The following is a 17,642-nucleotide window of genomic DNA, read 5'->3' on the forward strand; positions in this document are numbered from 1 at the left end:
TTTTGTATATTTATAGGAAGAGCCATTTTTGTCTCATTCATAGACTTACTATTTCCTATGGTAATATCTCACTTTATGGTAGCCAATTTGGCTACTTCCACTCTAAGTAAAAGGAGGAATTTAACAACAGCATATCCTGTATTTTTGTTTTTCTTCAATTGTCTTATTTCTACGTTGGAGACAAACCTAATTTGGGAGAAAGGTCCAAATTTTAGGGAGCGCAAAAATAAATGTATGCGAGATCTTTGTATGCACAGTTAGGAAAGAACCGTAAGAAAACACTTATCCGATCATTGTTTTCCTTTGATAACATGAGGAGCATGCTGAACGCTTGCTCTGCTCATCTCCTTTGGCCTGAAAACCATTGAGTTTATGTTTAGGGATATATTGGCCGGAACAGTTCTTAAAGGATGTTTGGAATGTGTCTGCACATCCAACTGACCTCTACTAACTTTGGCCAGTTTACCATTCTACAGTGGAACTAGTAACACATTCTTATTTCAGAGCTGATGGCGGACAGAAAAAATATAAACTATTTATTTACTTTATTGGATCTCTCGGGTAGAAAAACGGTCAAGGAGCCACAGTGACTACTAGAAACTGTATTTTGACCTAATAAATTGTATTAACATGAACAAAACTGGACAGGCAGTATATGTTGATACTTGCCCAAAGAGGGGGTGTCTTCTTTGGTAACCTTTTCACAGCTTCATGGAAGACCTGAAGCTAATAACCCACACAGAGTCAGATATTAAAAGCCAAGAAGAGGACGGGCCATCCCTGCAGTAAAGAGAACAGGGCATCCCTGCAGTAAAGAGAACAGGGCATCCCTGCAGTAAAGATTTCTACAGGATTCAGCTGTCCCCATGACTTGGGACATACTTCATTACAGGTTAACTCACTAAAGCTACAGATAATGTTTTTTTAGGGCTAAAGTTAGAGTGAGTTGTGTGCTTTGAATCCTTTACATATACACTATATTACCAAATGTATTGGGACGCGTGCCTTTACACGTACGTGTGTGTTCGGGATCCTAGTCCCAACCCATCTGCCCGATCCCACCAGGAAAACACTGCACACTGCTAATCACATGCATCAAGACGTTTCCTAGTCTGTGCAGCTGTGCCTGTGATTAACTTTGTGCAGTGTGGGCTTCTTGACTGGATCGGACAGGTGGGTTGGGACTAGGGCTGCACGATATTGGGAATAAAAAAACATTGCGATATTTCGTTTTCAACTATATATATCGCGATATTTCTCTGGGTGGAATGCAGAAGACTGATTAGGCAGAGTCGGGACTCACAGTTGTGGTAGGAGGTAGAAAAACACAGCCCGACATGACATCTGTCCCACACGTTGCCTCTGCCGCCCTGGAGCTAGTTCTCTTGACCGAGCAGTGAGCGCGGCACAGCGAACCAATCACGTGAGTAGCGGCACAGGGAACCAATCAGGTGTGCAGGCACGCATGATTGGTTAGCTGTGCAGCTGCTCTCGGCGCGCTGCTCACCGCTGAACGTGTGGGACAGCTGCCAGCACTGTGAGTCCTCCTCCTCCCCCCCGAGTCCCGACTTCTCCCTGCCTCCCTACCTAATGGTAAATATTGTGTCTTCGGCAATATGATATATCACATCGACTATCGTTCAGCCCTAGTTGGGACTAGGACTTTACACGCGTATGAACTTTAATGGCATCCCAGTCTTAGTCTGTAGGGTTCAATATTGAGTTGGCCCACCCTTTGCAGTGATAAAAGCTTCAACTCTTTGGGAAGGCTGTCTACAAGGTTTAGGAATGTGTCTATGGGAATGTTGGACCATTCTTCCCAAAACGCAATTGTGAGGTCAGGCACTGATGTGGACTAGAAGGCCTGGCTCGCAGTTTTCTCTCCAATTCATCCCAAGGGTGTTCTATCAAGTTGAGGTCAGGACTCTGTGCAGGCCAGTCAAGTTATCCACCCCAAACTTGGAGCAAGGTCCATAAAGACATGGATGAGCGAGTTTGGGGTATAGGACCTTGACTGGCCTGCACAGAGCCCAGACCATAAACCAATAGAATACCTTTCGGATGAATTATAGCACAGACTGTGAGCCAGGCCTTCTTGCCCACATCTGTGCCTGACCTCACAAATGCGCTTCTGGAAGAATGGTCAAACATTCCCATAAACATACACACTCCTAAACCTTGTAGACAGCTTTCCCAGAAGAGTTGAAGCTGTTATAGCTGCAAAGAGTGGGCCAACTCAATACTGAACCCTGCAGACTAAGACTGGGATGCCTTCAAAGTTTATGTGCATGTAAAGTCCTAGTCCCAACCCACCTGCCCGAAGGCGTCAGGATGCTGACACTGCACAAAGCTAATCACAGGCACAGCTGCACAGAGAGGGAAATGTCTCAATGCCTGTGATTAGCAGTGTGCAGTGTCTTTCTGGCGGGATCAGGCAGGTGGTTTGGGACTAGGATCCCGAACATGCCTGAGCCCATCTCTAGTCATAACCTCTGTCGGATTTTTGTTTTCACCATCTGTACCATTGAGGAGATTTTCATTCACTTTCTGTCCCATAGCCAAACAGGAAGTGAGAGGTAATCCCTGTAATTTAAGACAATTCCTTGGGAACCCCCAGGTCACCAGAACTAGTCCCCATTGGAAGATTTTCCCTCTATTACTTTTCTGGAGACAACCCAAAACTTTAGATTTTCGTTTACTTTCACTTTCAATGATAATGGTAAGCAGTACACATGGAGAGGGTGAATCTCCTTAAAGAGGAAGTAAACCCACTTAAAAAAACCCTGTAAGAAAAAGGCATAATGAGCTAGTATGCATCGCATACTAGCGCATTATGAAATACTTACCTTAGAACAAAGCCCCTGCAGTGCCGCCCGCTCAGCAACAGGACGGCCGACATGTTCTGCCATCCTGCTTCATGGATCGCGTCCTCTGGCCATCTGATTGGGCGGAAGTGCGCTCCCGTGCATGCGCGCGGAAGCCGCCGTTCATGGCACAGGGCTCTGAAGGAACGGCACAAGTGGCTGTTCCTTCAGAGCGCATGCGCCGATGACGTAATCGGCTGCATTAAAAGTAGATATCTCCTAAACTGTGCAAGTTTAGGAGATATTTACAGTACCTATAGGTAAGCTTTTAATAAAGCTTACCTATAGGTACAAGTTATTAGAGTGGGTTTACAACCTCTTTAACAGGGGCACAGACAACAAAAAAACCGACAGGCATTCTAATGCCTCTTCACTCCATCCAAAAAAAAAAAAAAAAAAGTTTTGCCTTTAGTTATACAGTAAAACCTTGGATTGAGAGTAACTTGGTTTGAGAGGGTTTTGCAAGACAAGCTACGTTTTTTTTAATCAAATTTTACTTGATCAACAAGCGATGTCTTCATATACAAGTAGCGTCATGTCACAAGTATAAAAGAGAAGAGAGGCGTCTCTAAGTGTAGCAATATGGTTACATTTAATGAAGGTACAACATTTAGAAACTCACATGGTTCATGATTAAAACAGGCACATCTAAGTGTACAGGTATCCGGGGTAAAGCTGTCCACATAGACCATTCTCCCCACCGCCCTCGACGTCATCTCTTCCACACTGCGCTCCATGAGCACTTCAAGCCTCGCTTTCAGATCGCTCTACTGCAGGGTAGTCTTTCCAGTCATGATTGCAGACTAAAAGCGGTGAGAGCCGGAGGTGAGGAGGATGACCTATGTCAGGGATATGCAAACTGTGGCCCTCCAGCTGTTGCAAAACTACAAGTCCCATCATGCCTCTGCCTTTGGGTGTCATGTTTGTGGCTGTCAGAGTCTTGTTATGCCTCATGGGACTTGTAGTTCTGCAACATCTGTAGGGCCACAGTTTGCATATCCCTGGTCTATGTGGACAGGGTTACCCTGGATGTCTGCATACTTAGATGTGCCTCATTTAATGATCAACCATGTGAGTTGCTAAATGTTGAACCATCATTAAATGTAACCATATCGCTACACTTGGAGGCCCCTTTCTTCTCTTTTATACTCTGCAGCTCCTGCTGGATTGTGCTTCTAATCCCCTCGTGGAGGCTGACATTTGTGGATGGACATTTTATGATGACACAACCGATCACATTGCTATAATCTTTTTATATGGACTATAAACTGAAAGACTTATGAATAAATGGTTGTGGAATGGATTATCTGAGTTTACATTATTTCTTATGGAGAAATTTGCTTTGATATAAGAGTGCTGTGCATTACAAGCATGTTTCCGGAATGAATTATGCTTGCAATCCAAGTTTTTACTATACTTTAATTTCCTGATATTTCCTTCCCTCGACTGCTTCCCCTTTGTAAAAACTGAAGTCAGTGGGTGCACAAGCCACTCTTATTTTACAGTGTCACTGCAGGAGACCCATGGGCAATGTGATTAGACAGAAGGACCCAAGCAGTCTTTCAAATAACCACAATGGAAGGCTGGGGGCAGTACCCATATTACTGTACTTACCAGAAGTCAATAATGCAAATATATAAAGCACGATAAACCACAGGAAACAAATTAATAAAAAATGAATTCTAACAGGATACTTCACTTTGCACATTTCCTTTTTCTTGGAGCCAAGACAGCAGTGCAGAAAATAATGGAAGTCTGCATGAACAATACTTCAGTGTTATTTTAGTATGTCATTTCTAATCCAAGTTTTCATTTATACTCTATATCTGATGTACACTGCACAAGGTAATACTAGCTTTGGAGCTTTAAAAGTCCCCGCATTCAGCTTATACTGAACGATCCCAACAACAGCTGCCTAATCTAATTACACTTATTTTTACAGGCCGAACCAGAAATGACTGTGTTTGTTTTCCCTTTTATTATTACGGTCCACATTTCAGGCTGATTTGGGTATAGAAAGTGAGCCCTATAAATTTAAATGACCATATGAGAAAATAACAATGTTTTCGTAGCTTTGTTTTATTGCTTCTCTTCACCGGCTTTATTCTCCCATTCGGTTGAACAACTATTCAAATATTCAACATTCAGCGGTAGAGTAAAACCTGATATTGGGAACACCCTTAGTCTGAACTCATGAAGAATTTCAAGAACTAAAATTATATATTTTTACCATTTCATCAATTTGTACTATGAAGTTTAATAAAGAGTTCTGTGAATTAAATTCACAGGAACAGATGTATAGTATCTGGCTATAAATGAAATTCTTTTAGTCCTCTAAAGCTCCCTTTCGAGCAGTAAAACAGATTTGACAATTTCACTTTGGGTAATGCATTTCTCTAAATTGCTTTGAAGTTTCTACCAATGACCATAAAGAGACTTCTCAATTTCCACACAAAAAGGAAAACTAGCCAGGGAATGACGATATGATTATGTCATTTGACCATTCATTTTCTAGTGTTTACATCACAGTTCAACGGCCACGTACTGCCACAGACTACCCTGCACTCCGTTATAGGCACAAAATAAATACAAACCAATAGGGAAATCAAAATTAGAAATGCAACAGTAAAAGGCCCACACATAAGTGTTCATGTACAGTTTACCTTATCTTATTAGTATATAAAGCCTATTAGCAATGGCTGAACTTGATATTAAGCAGTGTCAAATATATTTCCAGCTGTAAGCTTTGGCTTACAGTCAGCAAGGAGTATGAAGGAGGAACCTGTCAAGTCACAAATATGTAACATACCACTGCCAAGTTGTTTTTGAAAGTGCATGTTCTTGGGCTGTCATCTTTACTTTTGCTACTTAGTGAGTCACTAAAACCCTAAGGAAACCACAGCTGGAAAATTGTGGTATGTAGTGGCTGCAATGCTTTCAAAACCACTGATAGAGGAAGGTCACAATTCCTGAGCTGATCATAATTAGCACTTTAAACACGCAGGAATCACTTGTTATTACTTAAAAAAAAAATCACCAAAACTTGCTGGAAAGCTCTTTATCACCTGGTTGATCTACAGTGTTGCCACCCTACCAGATTGAAATTTACTGACAGGACACCCAAAATTTACTGGCACAGCCAAGTTTTTACTGGCATTTCCAAAAGTTACAGAATTACGATTTTAAGTGCAAATTTCAGTATTTAGGCTACAAACAAGTACTATATGCAATTAGCAATGTGATTTAGGGTAGATGTTAAGGCAAAAAACATATTTATTTTATTTTCAATCTAGTAAGTAGCTCAGGGACAGAAAACTAGAATGGGCAGACACATACACATTAAATCTCACAGTGACACTGACAGCAGTGTGAAACAGCACAGATGATGATGACACCTCACCAACATGACATGCCCCCTTCCTGTGTCACACTGACAGTCTCTTTCCACTCCAGTCCAAATAGCACCCAGCTTGCCTTGCTTCCATCCCACAGACTCGCACACGAGGCCCTGTCCACCCTGCTTAGCTCCCTTGCACCATGACATCACATGACAACTCAGGCACCACCTCCGGCAGACCTGCAACACCCCCCCCCCCCCACCTCCCCCGGCGGTGCCCAAACACACTGTAGCAGGCACTTGGATGGTCCAAGTGCCACAACCAGAATTTTACCTGGCAACCTTTTCCTGATATAGGAGAAAAATTGCCCACTTTTTACTGGCTGTCAGTAAGAATACTGATGGTTGGAAACACTGCTGATCTATAGGTGGTAACGGCAATTCTGAGGATTCTCAGAAAACAGCTGCAATTTCTAGCGCCACAGAAGGGGGGCAGATGCTCCCTGTTCATCATTCCGAGACCTCTCCAATCTTAAAGTGCCTATACATAATGAGTGTTACCTGATCTGCTAGTTTTGGGGCAGATCTGGCAACATTCTCATGTCTGTTGAAACTGAGTGGTACCACCATTAACAAACAGCCTTGTCCAATGGCTACCGTTTCCTTTGTGCCAGCAGTGCCTGGTCCGCTCTTCTTCTCTCTCCTCAAAGCTTAAACGATAAGTTAACCTTTAGACAAAAATAATAAATGCACATTTTTTTGCCGGTAAAAAAGCGTGCATTATTTTTGGTTTTTGGGGCCTCTAAAGCATGGCACCAGTGCTCAGCAGATCACTGGTGCCATGCAGGTATCTGTGTCCCTAGTGTATCTGTGTAACCCTATGGGCAAGCAGATACAATCTGACAGGAAGAGGGAATGAACTTCTACGGCTCTCTACAGCCCCGTGGTAGTTCATTGAAAACTACAAGCCCACAACCACGAAGACTGCTGGACCTTGTAGTTTTCCATTTACAGAACACTGTGAATGGGTGATGCGTGCGATCCCCGCTAGCTGTCAGATCAGGGAATCAGGGGGGTTGTGCGGGGGTCTTTTCAGTCCCAACATGTTACACCCTGAATATGGGTGTAATATGTAAGGTTACGAAAGGTGAACTTATCCTTTAAATCTAAATGCTGGAGCGACCAAGGTAGGATGTGGCCACAGAGCTAGAAAAGCTCATAAGGCTACTGCAATCCTGAATGCTGTCTAATGTCTGTGCACAGCAAAATGTATTATACTTAGAATGTCTATGGCTTGATATACTGTCTGGTGTAACTACGAACACACCAGTTATGCTAGGATCACTATTGTCAGCAGGTGTCCTTCTGCCAAGTAGGCAGATTTTGGATGACAATGTGCTGTTACACAGAGTGCAAATAAGAGTAAGAATGAATGTTTGCAAGATACAACCATGCATCTTATAGTGGTTAACAAACAATTTTATGTGTACATCTTCTTCTGCTTATGCATCTGCCATTATGTTAATACAACATCATTGTCATACATTTTTCTGAGCAACACTGTTTATTGGCAAATCAAATCGTATAAAGAAAAATTCTATAACAAGTAAAAATTCTCTGTATTTTTATTTTTTCATAAAAAGCATACAGTACTCTGCTCTGGTAACCGATTCATACAAGTAACTGGGCAGATTCCCAACAGCCTAATATGCTGGCAGACTGGGAAAAACTCTGTGTAAAGACTGTCTGGTGGGTGAGTGGTGGTAAGGCAGCCTAGCTGTGGGCTACGGTCAGACCTTGCATACAAGAGATTTATTGTAGGGCAGTCTTTAAAAAGCAATTAAAGAACTTCCAGCAAGCTTCAAAATGCTTTTTGAAGCCATAAATACGCCTTTCCATTTCTGTTTGGAGATGTTAAACTTAGATTGTAATGGGAATGGTGGTTATCACTTAAAACAAGCTGATGGCAGGTTCTGCAAGCTTTTAACAAGAGTGAAACCTGCTAGCATCTCGTGTAAAGTGACAAGTCTTAGGCCTCATTCACATGGGCACTGAGCCTATACAGCATTAATGAGGTTTTTGTTTTCGCGTCTCAAGCCACCGGGAGCTGCGTGCAGGCAGCCTATGTTAGTAAAAGGAGACACAGCAACTTTACAGACATAGCTACACACCTGAGTTTGACAGGTGTGCAGGGGGCCGCAAACTGTCTGTGTTCATCGGAAGAAGTGTACGGCCCCTTTCACACTGGTGGACTAAATGGGTCCACCAGTAAGTTTTTCAGGATCATCTCCATGGAGCTGCAGATGTCAGCGGACATGTGTCCACACAGACCTGTCATCCGCCTGCACAGCAGGGATCAGCGGAGAGATTCCCTGCTGAGGTGGCGGAGTCCGCCAGTGAGAAAGGGACCTTTCAATCAAACTTAAATGTGTGGATGTATCCGCATAAGCGCTGTGCCTCCATTCACTAACATAGGCTGCCTGCACGCTGCTCCAGATGCGTAAAACACCTTATTGACACTGTATGAGCCTCAGTGCCCATGTAAATGAGACCTTAAGAGAATATATAATTATCACGTACTAAGACATGATTATTTTTTTATGAGACATAAATGTTTAGAGCTATTGCCTTTTATCGTTACCTGTCCTGACAGCATTCCGGGCTTGGTTCACTGTCATTTGGCCACTCATATGCATCAGAACCTTAGCTTGAGGGCTGGTCTGGATATGGGTACCTGGAATGACTGTTGTAGAGACGCCATTGATATTAACAGTTTTGCTAAAATCTTGTCCATTTCCTTGTATCTTCTGGCAAGGAACTGCACTTGAACATGGTGCTACCATGTTCACCATCTGTGTGGCTCCACCTGCTGTTGCCATGACAACCTTGGGCTGTGTCCCAGTTGTTAAAGCCCTGTGAAGCACAAAACAGTTGCTTAACAAATAGCAATGGACCAATAAACAATTTGTTACCTGAACTGCCACATGGCAACTTTAATTTTCTAAAAACTTTTTTTTACAGAACAGACTTGAATCTACCGATTGGCTGAGATGCAGCAGCAGGAGCCATTGGCACCTGCTGCTGTCGATCACAGCCAGTGAGACGCAAGCATGCACGAGTGCCACATAACAAGTGGTTAGCTATGGGGACACTCAGCAAGGGGCAGGGGACCAGAGCCCCGGCGGGGGACCTAAGAAGAAGAGGATCAGTGTTGCTCTGTGCAAAACCATTGCACAGAGCAGGTCAGTATGACATGTTTGTTATCAAAGAAAAACCAAATCCTTTACAAATATTTTAAGGCCCCATCCACACCTCTGTGCCTCTCTAACATATGTTTTTTTGACGCATTATTCACACCACAGCATAGGGTAGCCCAGTCACTTGAATGGGCTGCCCTGCACACAACACAAAGACACAGAATCTCCCACACCTTTTAGGGTGGTGAGTGTGGCACATTTTGTCGCATGACAAAATGAACATTCCCTAGCTGCTGAGGTGTTAATAATTAATGGCACCGCAAGTGCGATGCGCATTCCCGGAATTGTGCAGGTGTGAATAGGGTCTAAAATGTATGAATTGCCAAAATCAAGGCTTAAAACTGATCTGGTTTTTTTTTTTTTTTTCGGTTTCTGTCCTATTAGGGAGATTCTTCTTTACTTCCTGTCCTAGAGATACAAGAGGAAGAAAGAAGAAATCTCTCAAAAGTTAGGGAGATTCCCTCTTAAAGAGGTTGTAAACTCGTTTGAGTTTTTTTTTTTTTTTTTTACACCCTGCAAAAGAAAGACATAATGAGCTAGTATGCATCGCATATTAGCTCATTATGCAATACTTACCTCAGAACGAGCCCCCGCCGTGCCGCTCACTCACCTCTATGACGGGCGACATGTCTAGTCGCCCGTCTTCCGGGATCGCGGCATCCGGCCATCTGATTGGCCGGAGCCGCGGTGACGTCACTCCCGCGCACGCGCGCGGGAGCCGACAGTCACGGCACGGGGCTCTGAAGGAACGGCACGATCGGCCGTTCCTTCAGAGCGCATGCGCCAGTGACGTCACTGGCGACATGTAAGGTAAATATCTCCCAAACGGTACATGTTTAGGAGATATTTACAGTACCTATAGGTAATCCTTATCATAGGCTTGCCTATAGGTACAAGTTGTAGAGGAGGGTTTACTTCCTCTTTAAACAGCTATCACCAGGACACAGAAACAATTACTTTCACCTCTTGTTTTGGTGACAACCTTCACTCAGAAGGGAATGTGTCAATGGGACAGGAAGTGAAGGGAATACTTAACAGGATACAGACAGCAAAAAATAAACGGATGGGTTTTTTACCTTCCCTACTCCATCCAAAACTAGACGCAGAAAGTGTTGGCTATTCATACATATGAAATATGTAAGAGATGTTATCCGATGTTCATCAACAAATACATAACTTCAAACATTAATTCTTTATATGGGACAAAAATCTATTCAGTAATAAATACACCTGCAAAGTTTCTGAAAAAACATGGTTTCCTCCACACACTCAGTGCGGAGAAAGATAAATTACAATTTTCCTTTCCTTTAACTCAGCAAATTAGGTGAATGCATTGTCTAAGAATTACAATACAAACTGTACACTGTGCTAACATGAGATTGAGGTGTTGCAGAGTTCTTTAAAGATTTATTTCTGTTATGGAACAAAGTCCATAGTTCTGTATAGTGTAGGAGATTTTTATCTCACCTGGTGACTGGTGCAACATAGTTCCCTGGGAACACACCGATCTTACTGGTATGCATGGAAGTTCCTTTAAACCAGCCATCCTGACAGCGTTCAAATACCAAAAACATTTCACCTTTCCGTAGCTCCAGTTCATCCTCTTTACGTGGGAAATAAGGGTATATGGCAACATACCTGAGAAAAAAAATAAAGACTTGTTACCAAGTGCTTAACTCCACCAAGTCATGGTCATGATATGCTTGATAGTAAGTCATCTCATAGTATAAGCATTGTAGTAATAAGCTCACAAAACTTCCTGATGGCTTTTAGTTATTATCTGTCTAAAGCAACTATTACTTCATAGGTCTGACATGTGCAGTGAAAATGAATCAGTGTTTTCTTTCAACATTAACCAAACGTAATCCAAAGCTGGTGTAAACATACTTTAGGGACAGGGCTTTTTTTTCTTACACAATAGGAACTCCCCCTTTCTGAGTCACCACTTGTCTCCACCCCCTACCAACCTCTAAGCATCATGTGACAGTACAAAGTAGCTAATAACTGACTGAGACTGACACCAAAATAAGTTTAATTGGTCATATAATGGCCATGGTGTGTATTTAAGGGGTAACCCAATATTAAATCAATTAATGTTGAAAAACGCTTAAAGCGGAGTTCCGGGCACAAAATCGACCTAATCGATTTTGTGCCCATCCGCTTGCTTTGCTTCCCCTGTAAAGGAATTGGATAGTTAGGGTTATTTTTTTTTTTTTTTACTTACCTCGTAATTGTAGAAAGAAATACTCACCTTTTTTCACTTCCTCCCTCTGTGGCCGCGGCCCGCGCCGTCACTTCCGGTTTGCATTGATTCCTGGGAGCTGAACGTCATCGCTCCCAGGAATCAATGCGACGGCACCGGCCCTGCTCGTCACTTCCGGGGTGATGCCGCATTCCCTGCTAAACAGCTTCTGGGCATGCCCAGAAGCTGTGTAGGAATGCGGCGCCGCACCGGAAGTGACGAGAGGGGCCGGTGAAGGCGCATTCTGGGAGAAGAAGACGCGGAGGAGGACGCAGAAGAGGATCGCGCTGGCTTCAGCTGCCCACAACAGAGATGGCAACACTGTGGAAGAAATTTTCACAGTGTTGGAAGTGAGTATTTCTTCTTGCAGGTAAGTGCGAACGGGGACAGATCAGAGGCTAGCCATTGTGGAATGTACTAGCCCTGACTGTCCCGGGGGTATGTTCACTGAAAAAATGTTTCTGTGCCCAGAACTCCGCTTTAAGCATTTCAATGCATTTCTATGGAACAAAACGCTTTAGAAACACACCAATCTACCCAATTCGAGCTGTTTCATTGGGCAACTTTGTGGCAAATGAGGTTTATTGTTTATAAATGTAAAGGTATGCACTTGGGGGCTAAGAATATGCATGCATATACATACTAGGGGGAGCAGAACTGGACGAATCCATAGCGGAGAAGGATCTGGGTGTTCTGGTAGATCCTAAGCTTAATAATAGCATGCAATGCCAAGCTGCGGTTTCCAAAGCAAGCAAAGTCTTTTCTTGTATTAACAGAGGCATGGATTCCAGAGAGAGAGAGAGATATAATTTTGCTCCTGTACAAATCATTAGTAAAACCTCATCTGGAACATGCAGTTCAGTTTTGGGCACCAGTTCTCAAAAAGGATATCGGGGAACTGGAGAAAGTGCAGAGAAGGGCAACCAAACTGATAAAAGGCATGGGGGAGCTCAGCTATGAGGAAAAATGAGAGGAACTGAACTTATTCTCTCTTGAGAAGAGGAGATTAAAGGGGGGGGGGGGATATGATCAACATGTATAAATACATAAGGGGTCCATATAGTAAATGTGGTGTTGAGTTTTTAATTTTAAGGTCAACACAGAGGGCAAGGGGGCACTCTTTTGGACTAGCGGAAAACAGATTTCGTCTTCAAATACGGAAAGGTTTCTTCACCGTAAGAGCTGTTAAAATGTGGAATAGACTCCCTCCAGCTCACTAGATTGCTTTAAAAAAGGCCTGGATTCTTTCCTAGGTGTACATAATATAAATGGGTACTAATATTTATAGGTAAAGTTGATCCAGGGAATATCCGATTGCCTCTCGGGGGATCGGGAAGGAATTATTTTCCCCTGCTGTAGCAAATTGGATAATGCTTTGCTGGGCATTTTTCGCCTTCCTCTGGATCAACTGCGGGTATAGGATTTTGTATATGGGATTGTATGATTGGGTTTTCTTTACTGTTTTTTTTGTTTTTATTGGTTGAGCCAAATGGACTTGTGTCTTTTTTCAACCTGACTAACTATGTAACAACAAAAAGCTATAGAACTTTTTTGAGCTTCAGGCAACTTGTAGTGGAGAGGTCAGCCAACTCCATAGAGAATAATAGATTTTTTTTTCCTCCAGTGTTTTGGAGCTTTGAGCTTCAAGCTACAAAATGCTGAGGGTGTAAATGGAGCCTAATGGGATGTGAATTTTTACTTCATCAGTTTCCCAGCATTATTGTTTTAGAAGTCTAAAGTTGGCCAAACACTGAGCAAATTTCGTCTGGTTGCTAATTAAGCTGATAAAAGTGATAAAAATCACTTGGTGGTTGGCCTGTTGTCACCCTCCTGCCCATCATTCTAGGACAAAAAAAAAATCAAAGGAGCTGGGCAAAAAAACTGTTAGCGGAGCAGAGTCTGCAAACAATCGGATGCAGATACTTTTCAGGTATTCCAACAGCCTGCAGAATTGCTTATCCAAGCTGTATAGCATTAATAGAGAAATAGGTTGGATTGTTTTTGTTTAGCCTTTAGGAACAAAAAAAAATTATTAGTGTATGGCCAGCCTAAATATGCCTACAGGAATAAATTGATTTTCCTTGTCTAGTTATCTTTGGCCTAAACAAAGACCACATGTCTATATGCACTCCGCTGAGCTAAAAGGCATTAAACAGTTTAGCCATACTAAATGTCTAGGTTTAGGAAAATCGTTTTAGTGCTAGGATCTGGCTGAAATGTTTGATTTCTGTACCTTAAATAAATTTGCACCCTAGCCTTACTACCCTAGCCTTACTATAAATGGCCTGATGAGTTTGACCCCCAACTGTGAACTTGTTAGAATGTGGCCATTTCGGATTTCCTAGGTGCAAATAACAAGCAACCCAATCGGTCAAATGCATTTATTGGGGCAGGACAATTTTCAAACTCGTAGGAATATCTTCCTGTGATTGAGCCTGATCCATAATCTTTTTTTTTTGTAGAAAGTAAAAGAGCAAAACATTATGTGGGAGCCATTGTCACCTTCAGCCAAGAATTGCAGCTATAACAGTTCACTCAAGACAATCAGCCATCTCCCTGCTGGTGGTTTTTGGTGGAGAGATAGGTGTAAAAACCATTCAAAGAACCTCTTTAGATCTTTTTTCCCCAATTATACAATGCTTAGAGCTGAAGCATTTCGATAACAAAATATTGCTTTAATTCAAAACATACGGCATTTAAAGCTTCTAGGCTTGCTAATGAACTATAATTGGGGCCCCAGGGAAATGGATGTCTCCTGATGCCTGGAAATAATGGTCTGTTTGTGCAGAAAAAGTAAAACTGATGTGGCTGTTGATTGTTACAAATACAATTTAAGAGAATTTTAATGTGTTAAGTCTTTTGGGAGCATAGGGGAACTTTTCATAGATAAGGGGATATATAATAATGGCTATTAGCATGCAGTTTACTGTGCATTCACAGCCCTGCATTAATTATCAGCTGTAATCATGAACAAGTCAAACAATTTGCACACCAATGAATTCTATCTTAATTACATATCTCCAGGTATGGGTCACTGGTACGCCTTTGATCGCTGTGCAGGACATATGGACTCCATGCCAAACACCTGGAATTATTAGCTATGAATAATACTTTGTGTAGGTCCCAGGGTGCGCCTTTCATAACCAAACACAAAGTCCAGCACTAAAAATTCCAGACACAATAAGTCTCACTTTTTAACTTGGAACATTTTCATTTGTAATCGTTTTGTACTGTACGTCCAAATGTTTCTGTTCAAGTGCAAACTTTGATGTCTGCCCGCAGTAAGTAATGCTTAACACATGGAAAAAGGAGGCTTTCACCCAATAAGGGTACTCCACTTTGCTAGCGCATCTTATGAAATTTCGGCAATGAAGCACGTTTCAAAGTGATGTTTACTAGACCGATCAATCAAGAGCTCTGCATGTAATTGGGAAATCTTTAATTCTTGTCGCACATCTGGACTGAGGAAACATCACTGAAAGAGCCAGCAATCAGAAAAGGAGCAATAACTGATGTGAATGAAGCTGGTATAGCTTAGCAAGACTGCTCTGTGCTCCGCATATGGTAAAAACTGCAGACTGACTCTAAACTAAGATGGCAACTGGCAAACCCATACCAATACACAATGGTGATATGTCAAGAACACAAATACGACTATATTTCAACATGGTAAGTTGTGCTATATACTAAAATAACCCAGTTCTAATTTAACTGTAATAGCTGGATGTCTGGAGTGTAAAAATATTTTTCCTGCAAAAGATATACCCCAGAGGTCCACTTATCTTCTCATTCAGACCATATTCACACTTGGGCATTTTGTAGCTTGCTACTCGAAGTTCAAAAACGCTCAACAAGCAAAAACGTATTGTTTTCAATAGCTCTTGTTCACATCTGAGCGATCTGTCACTTGTAGCAAAACGCCTGTTACTCAAAGTACATGAGCTACTTTCCAGGCAGAATGGAGTGTTTTTGTCCCCATAGACTTCAATGGTAATGCCTGCAAAGCACAACATGAGTGTTTTTTCGAGCATTTCTGGCTCAAACAGCAGTTCTGCGCCCCATTTTCAGCTTTCAATTAGCCGCTTAGGTGTAAATTTGCCTCATTCACACAAAGTTTTTGCTTCCCTATTCCCTCCGTTATAGTCACCTATCCCATCTTTTGGAGTTCCTAGTACTCCATATAGCAATGCAGCCTAAAGCCCCGTACACACGAAAAGAAATTCGGCCAGTAAATTTCGTCCGACGAACCGATCTGCCGATTTTCGGCTTGTTAGTATGGTGCTTTCGACAGCCGACTCCGACTTTTCGGATGACAAAATCCTGGTGTGCAGGCATTAAAATTTGTGTCCTCCGTCAAAACATGTCTGATTTTCGTCTCATTAGTACAGATTTCGATGGGGAAAAATCTTATGAGCAAGACTAGGCATGCTCAGAGAGAAAGAACACATATAATGCAATCCAACATGACATCACTTCTGAAGTAGAATTCTGTCGTACGGGAAAATTCGTGTGCAGTCTAGAGCACATTCCAACCAACAGACACGCACTCTGGACAAAAGACGGACGACCGGTCGGTGGAAATTCGTGGCGTGTGTACGGGGCTTTATTGATCACTAGGCTGGAACTTTGAGGGCACAGTCAGCAAACCGACTTGCATGGAAGTTGGAAAATTTTTTGTAATTGTGTGTGTGTGTGTGTGTAATGACCAGGCCTGCTGTTGCGTCGATTCATATGACGCGCACACACAAAGTCGTGCATTGCATTGACAGTCTGATTTCAGATAATGCATCTGTGCAGAAGAGTGTGTTTTATGCTGTACAATAAGTGTGTTTCATGCAAACGAATGCGCTCTCAAATAGTGATTTCATAAAACTAGGTATCTGATAATCGTATCTTGCCAATTTTGTCTGTGCTGTATCAGATCAGAACTCCAAGTCTGGGGCCCATTAGGACTTTTGCATCATCCATTATTGTCTGCTAGAACCAGACTCTACTTTTTCAGTTTTAATAAGCTGGATTTGTGAGTAGGTATTTCTGCTCACAGGGCCTATTACATGCAACAAAATACATACAGAACACTATTAGACAATAGCTATTCCATTTTGCCCAATGCAAAACAGGTATGCTTCGTCTCAAAAGTTACGTTCAGGTTTTCTGTGGATGATTTAGCAGACAGTGCTCAATGTATTCCATGTGTCAGCCTTTCTGAATGTTCTATCCAATGAAAGCCCCCCTTTCCTGCACACACAACTATCAGCAAATGCTCAAGTATCATGTTAGGAATGTAAAGCTATATGTGGAAACCAATGATCTTCCTAAACGTAGACGTATATACAGGTAATAGTATGCAAGTTGTTAACCTATTATCTTTTGAACATATAGCACCACGATCAGTAGTATTTTACATAAAAAATAAAGTTTCCTTTAATGGTCTGGTTTATTTTGCATTAATAGCTGCACATACCAACTAATATTTGGCAATAGATAATTTGATAAAGGGCAACAAATCACACTCTTGAGATACGAGCAATAGGTCATGCCAAATATAAAATATTGCAAGGCTGGACAGAAAAACGGCAGTTTCTTGCCCTGCAGCATTTGGTGAAGAAAAATGAATTCTAAGGGATGAATGGATTTAAAGGAAATCCATTTTAAAGGGATTCTAAAGGTTGCGATATATATATATATATATATATTTTTTTTATAACAAACATGTTATACCTACCTGTTATGTACAACGGTTTTGCACAGAGCAACCCTGATCCTCTTCTTTTTGGGTCTCCCGCCGGTGGTCCTGGCTCCTCCCCCTTGCTGAGTGCCCCCAATACCAAGCTTCTTGCTATGGGGCACTCGAGCAGCCATGCTCCTGTGATAGGACATTCACACACAGAGCGTGGCTCCCCCTACTCTCTCCTCATTGGCTCACTGGGTGTGATTGACAA

General features: G+C 42.2%; 1 protein-coding gene across 3 annotated transcripts in view; it reads right to left on the reverse strand.

The window, feature by feature from the left end:
* SH3RF1 (SH3 domain containing ring finger 1) overlaps positions 1 to 17,642 on the reverse strand; it is a 261,467-nt gene that overhangs the window by 18,691 nt on the left and 225,134 nt on the right. For all 3 annotated transcript variants that reach the window (XM_082243144.1, XM_082243142.1, XM_082243143.1), the window contains 2 exons: positions 10,926 to 11,096; positions 8,843 to 9,114 (listed from right to left, as the gene is read on the reverse strand). In XM_082243144.1, the coding sequence (XP_082099270.1) occupies positions 8,843 to 9,114; positions 10,926 to 11,096 (443 nt within the window). The remainder of the gene's footprint in view (positions 1 to 8,842; positions 9,115 to 10,925; positions 11,097 to 17,642) is intronic.

This window comes from Pelophylax lessonae, assembly GCF_965119305.1.
Source record: "Pelophylax lessonae genome assembly, chromosome: 1".
Classification (NCBI taxonomy): Eukaryota; Metazoa; Chordata; class Amphibia; order Anura; family Ranidae; genus Pelophylax; species Pelophylax lessonae.